Source organism: Etheostoma spectabile, chromosome 23 (genome assembly GCF_008692095.1).
Source record: "Etheostoma spectabile isolate EspeVRDwgs_2016 chromosome 23, UIUC_Espe_1.0, whole genome shotgun sequence".
NCBI lineage: Eukaryota > Metazoa > Chordata > Actinopteri > Perciformes > Percidae > Etheostoma > Etheostoma spectabile.
In genome coordinates this window covers 9,213,441-9,219,347 of record NC_045755.1, presented here as the reverse complement: position 1 = coordinate 9,219,347, position 5,907 = coordinate 9,213,441, and the positions used below count along the sequence as shown (strand labels likewise).

The 5,907-nt window shown below is 43.8% G+C and overlaps 2 protein-coding genes across 19 annotated transcripts in view; both read right to left on the bottom strand.

Moving 5' to 3' along the window:
* Positions 1 to 290, bottom strand: part of LOC116673004 (SLIT-ROBO Rho GTPase-activating protein 1) — a 35,739-nt gene extending 35,449 nt beyond the window's left edge. For 3 of the 4 annotated variants that reach the window (XM_032505074.1, XM_032505076.1, XM_032505077.1), the window contains exon 1: positions 139 to 271. In XM_032505074.1, coding sequence (XP_032360965.1) covers positions 139 to 205 — 67 coding nt within the window. In that variant the 5' untranslated portion in view covers positions 206 to 271. Of the gene's footprint in view, positions 1 to 138 lie in introns of all 4 variants that reach the window. The other variant, XM_032505078.1, reaches the window with a different exon arrangement.
* nrcama (neuronal cell adhesion molecule a) overlaps positions 1 to 5,907 on the bottom strand; it is a 1,100,153-nt gene that overhangs the window by 256,450 nt on the left and 837,796 nt on the right. The window lies entirely within an intron of this gene.

Below are 5,907 nucleotides of genomic sequence, written 5' to 3'. Positions count from 1 at the left end.
TGTGTGTGTGTGTGTGTGTGTGTGTGTGTGTGTGTGCGGGCATAGGTGAGAAACGGTGGGTGTGACAGCGAGGATTGGATGCAGAGAGTAGACAAGAGATATTAACGTTAAAAAATATCAACATTAAAATGATCTTACCTTTCACTTGGCTCTCGTATTCAGCGAGGATTTCTTTGTCCTTCTTGCTTTTGTTTGAGTTTGACATGTTGTCAGAGTGGAGGTGACTGATCAGGTGAGACAAAAAAAAAAAGAATAAGCAAAAAAAAAAAAAAAAAACGAAAGAAAGAAATCCCGGTTTATTTCCCTCCGCGTGCACCGCCCGAGGCTTCACCCGCAAACATGCGAGTTAGATCCATCCAGTGCCGCAGCAACCCAGCCAGCAGTGGCCCCGCGCCTCCACGAGGAGCAGGAGGAGGAGAGGAAGGAGGAGGCGGCACGCACGTGAAAAATCACGCACACTCAGTGAGAAATGACCAGCTCGTGACCGTGACCGCAGCTGCTGCCGCGAGTACCCGTAAAATCCATTAAAAAAAAAAACTAACTAATGGGATGAAAAGCTACAAAATTAGCTTCTGTTTTCTTCGCGTGCCGCTTGTGCAAAAAAAAAAAATGCACACCCGCGCGCATGCATGCACACAAATGCACCACCGCTCTGCAGGGAGGGAGGACCGGGCACACGCCCACTTGCCACACACACCACACACACACACACACACACACACACACACACACTCTCTTTCTCTCTCACTCTCAAACACACGCACCACCCTGAGTCTCGGTGTTTGATGTTATCTTCACCCCGCCGTAACCTTTCACAGCAGCAAAGACTCACTCACACGTGCACGCGCACACTGACTGACCAGCCTAAAAAAGCGCGTGAGGATAATACCAATAAGGGTACATGAAATGCCGGTGAGGAAATGGGTGTGTCGGCGCTGGAGGCGGGAATCAGAGACATGATTGACAGCCGATGTGACCAGTGAGTCACAGAGCATCCTGGACATCAATTAATGTCGGAAGAAGTGAACTAGGAATTTTTCAATAAAAAAAATGGAAAAAGAAGGTTGGGAACCTTTTTGTGAATTAAGTAATTTCAATAAAACCAGAACATAAAGATATTCTACACCTATCTGGCTCCCAACCTTATTTATCTCAGATGAACTCACCTCTTCAACTGATTTCAATTGATTTGAAAGTAGATGGTATTTAACTTTTAATGATCTAAAAGTGAATATTTTTTATACAAGTTAACTGTTAATGTTTAGGTCGGTTTTGGTCACGTTTGTATTCATATTACTATTGCTATCACTTACATTTATCCATTACTTTTAGTAAAAAAAAAATAATCTATTGGATTTGAAATGGTGGGCAGATAATCAATATTAAAACACTGATCAGGAGCCAAACTAAATTATATTCTCAAATGAGCTGTTGAGCCCCTGTACATGGTTCAGTAATCCCTCTATGTTTGTAGCCTTCGATCAAAATCTATTTTAATTGTTTGCTTGACTGTCCAATTAGAGTTCAGATCCTGAGACCGCATCAGAAATGTCCCCGATACTCCCACGCTCATCTGTATCGGCAAGTATGCGACTCTGCACCGATTTAGTCTCACTTTGCCAGACCATCCTCCACAGCGTTGCGGAGGAAGGTCTGGATTTACCCTGCAGAGATCTGAGGACCAGGTAACCATAGTCCTCAGATTGGACAGATAGTCTAGCTAGCGGTCTGGATTTACCCCGCAGGATCTGAGGACCAGGTAACCATAGTCCTCAGATTGGACAGATAGTCTAGCTAGCGGTCTGGATTTACCCTGCGAGAGCTGAGGACCAGGTAACCATAGTCCTCAGATTGGACAGTTAGTCTAGCTAGCGGTCTGGATTTACCCTGCAGAGATCTGAGGATCTCAAATTCAAAGCGGAAGGTGACGGACATCCTGCAGTAAAGGATTTCCCGGGGGAAACGGACCAATCCTGGAAGTGGAACGTCATGGATGTAGACTAGCACCGATTCAATACCACTTAATTTAGCCCTGAAACTAATTTCTGTTATGGCTGTCAAAAAAGATTAAAAAAATAAGTTTTATGGCATTCATTCACTGTCTGTATTTGTTTTACAAAGGGTGTACGTGAGCCAGGCCATACAACAACGATAGCAATCAAATCACATCCATACAGGGTTGGTAGTGTCCAGCTGTTAAAAAAAAAAACATGGTATGCACGGTAACGATGGTAACAGCTCGGCTGTATCTTCCGATATGCAAGTACGGGTATTAGGAAGGAAAAAATGGTATTGGAACACCTCTATGTCCAATTACAGTATATATATATGCTTTGTAAATCTTATATTACTTACACTATGGTCTGGAGCCGTGTGTGTAGTTTTGTGGACACTACTAAACTGGTCAGTCCTTTGATTTAATTCAGTTTCTATTTGGCAAAAAAAAAATATTACACACAGCATCAAAATACTGAACATGTGTAATCCTTAATATTATGTCATGATTGTGTTTCACAAAAAAGGGAAAGATTAGAGAAAAGTCCAAAACATGAAAACAGATTTGCGTATCAAAAGTTCTCCTCACGACCCCTCAGATATATCTGGTGACCCTCCGACTGGCCCAAACCCTAGGTTGGGAACCCTTGGACTAAAGTGCATATAAAGCAGGGCCGCGACTAAATATTATTTTTATTGTTGATTAATCTGTTGGTTATTTTGTTGATTAATCCATTAGATGCTTGATCTATAAAATGTCAGAAAATGTAGATCAGTGTTTCCCCAAAAGGCCCAAGATGATGCCCTCAAATAGGTTCATTTGTCCACAACTCAAATATATTCTATATATTCTAATATATTACTGTCACAGAGGTCAGAAGAAAGTAGAAAATATTTACATTTAAGAAGCTGGAATCAAATATTCTTGACTAAAACCCATAAGTCTAATAGTAGACAACAAATCGATCTATCTAATTATGTCATGAATGATGAAACAGTCAAAGGAGACATTTTGCTCCTGAGTGTGTAAAATCAGTCACAATGACCCGTTCAGGTTTAACAGTGTGCAAAACAAACATCTCAATCCAGACTGAACCTCCATCAAGTTAAAATCCACTTTAAAAAGATGAGCTGAGTCACCGTTCGTGGCTATTTGTCTCCACCTTGTGGTGAAATGTGAGAACTTCCACCTGACGGCTTTTCTACATGACCCTTGTTACATGTTGACATCCTCAGGGTTTGAGGTCCCACTAGTGTCTCATTGCCAGACCCTCCACCCTCCACCCTCCACCAAAGCGTACTGAAGGAGGGTCTGGCTAATCCACATAGAATTAGAGGAAAACGTGCTCTGGTTTATTGGCATCTTGGGCGGTGCTAAGCACCCGCAAAAAAGCAGCAGTGCCGCTGTAGAATAGGCCTGGATGTGTACGTTTAAAAGTTGTTTTAGTTGTGCAATAGAAAACTCAGATTGGACAGATAGTCTAGTTAGCTGTCTGGTTTTACCCTGCAGAGACCTGAGGACCAGGTAACCATAGTCCTCAGATTGGACAGATAGTCTAGCTAGCTGTCTGGATTACCCTGCAGAGATCTGAGGACCAGGTAACCATAGTCCTCAGATTGGACATATAGTCTAGCTAGCTGTCTGGATTTACCGCAGAGACCTGAGACAGGTACCATAGTCCTCAGATTGGAAGATAGTCTAGCTAGCTGTCTGGTTTACCCTGCAGAGAACTGGACCAGGTACCAAGTCCTCAGATGGAACAGTAGTCTAGCTAGCTGTCTGGATGTACCCTGCAGGATGAGACCAGGTACCATAGTCCTCAGATGGACATATAGTCTAGCTAGCGTTCTGGTTTACCCTGCAGAGACCTGAGGACAGGAACCATAGTCCTCAGTTGGCAGATAGTCTAGCTAGCTGTCTGGTTTTACCTGCCAGAGACCTGAGGACCAGGTCACCATGTCCTCAGATTGGACAGATAGTCTAGCTAGCGTTCTGGATGATCCCTGCAGAGATCTGAGGACCAGGTAACCTAGTCCTCAGATGGACATATAGTCTAGCTAGCTGTCTGGTTTTACCCTGCAGAGACCTGAGGACCAGGTAACCATAGTCCTCAGATTGGACAGATAGTCTAGCTAGCTGTACTGTTTAACCCCCCCCCCCCCCCCCCCCCCCCCACCCCCCCCCCCCCCCCCCCCCACCCCCCCCCCCCCCTCCCCCCCCCCCCACCCCCCCCCCCCCCCCTCCCCCCCCCCCCCCCCCCTGCCAGAGACCTGAGGACCAGCGCTAACCATATCCTCAGATTGGACAGATAGTCTAGCTAGCTGTCTGGTTTTACCCTGCAGAGATCCGAGGACCAGGTAACCCTAGTCCTCAGAAAACCACCAGAGGTTAAAACGCCAACACAGAGGAAGTTTTTCTTCTTCAGAATTATAACTTGCATTTGGAGAAAGGTGATGGAATATATAGATAACCATACATAGAATACATGATTACACCAAATATCAAAATACATCTATTTAAATATGTTCTTTATTTATAACAAGCCAGGAGTTCTTCTGGTGGAAGTTCAGTCTGAGTAACATCTCATATGCAACAAATAATAAGAAACAGAAATAAAATGTATCATTCATTTTTGTGTGGCCCAAGAGAACTCCATTGCTGCGTCAACCCAGGTTGAACTAGCCGAACCAAAGGTAGTATCTCAAATGGTGGTGAACCGTTTTAATTTAACAATGTTGTGTAATCAGACTGACTGTCATTTACAGTTCAAGATTCACGTTATTGTCCCTCAGTGTAGGAAATTTGGTTGGGCTTTCACCCACACCTCATCCATAAAACACATTCCACATACAGTACATAAAATACAAGGCTACGTCGGCTACAGATAACAAGAAAAACCAAGCGGCCACTTCCAGGCCTGAGAAGTAAAGCCAACGCTGGTTTCTTAAACCTGCATTCTATCTAATTTCCAGCAGGGGGCGACTCCACTGGCTCTATTAAACTGTTTCTATAGAAGTCTATGAGAAAACATGTATATCGCCAGTTTCAAGTCTTCTTCAATACAGTATGATGTTCATTTAGTAAATTACGGTCCCAGTTATTTTTAAATAGATGATAAAGCAGGGGATGCTTTAGGGGCGCGGCTGCACGTCGACCAGCCAATCAGGACAGAGGCTCAGCAGCAGGGTTGGGCATCAAGAACGATTTCAATGGGACAGTTTCTTTGGAAAAACTTGGTTTCACATCTGATCATCCGTTCCAAATCTAACATGCGAACGTTTTGTTTTCCATGTCAGGCGCTTGTTGTGTTGCAGCCGTCGAGCACAGTGACGTGTGGCTGAAAAAGTTGGTAAATCACATTTTGAAACAAAATAAAATGTTCCTCTTATCTCTCAAATAAGCATGGGACCTGTTTCAACTCCACCCCTCGGGAAAGGGGAATCAGGATCAAAACGATTCCCAAATCTACTCAGCAATGCTAACCATGGCACTGTGGAACGGGATACAGACCTGGACTTGTTTTGGGATGTCGTCCGTGTTTTTCTTTTTAAACTTTGACCCTTTTCTTTGAAACTGAATTTTCATTTGTAACCCTATTAAATTATTCTTATTTCCTGGTGTGTTTGCCAATTTAGTTGTTAAGCTGTACGTGAGCAGTGCAAATACTTCAGGGATTCCTGATGTATGTGTTTTTGGTTTAAACATGTTTATATTCTATTTTCAGACCACACACCAACGCTGACTGTCTCCAGCGTCCCTGCAGAGGAGCTTGTCTGAGAACTAGGAATCCTAAATGGCAATTAAAGCTCCTGATGATCAGCTTCCTCTGCAAGAAACAAAACAACAAAGCACCACTGGGCTGAGAGAAGGAGCAGGGTCTGTCTGTCTGTCTGTCTGTCTGTCTGTCTGTC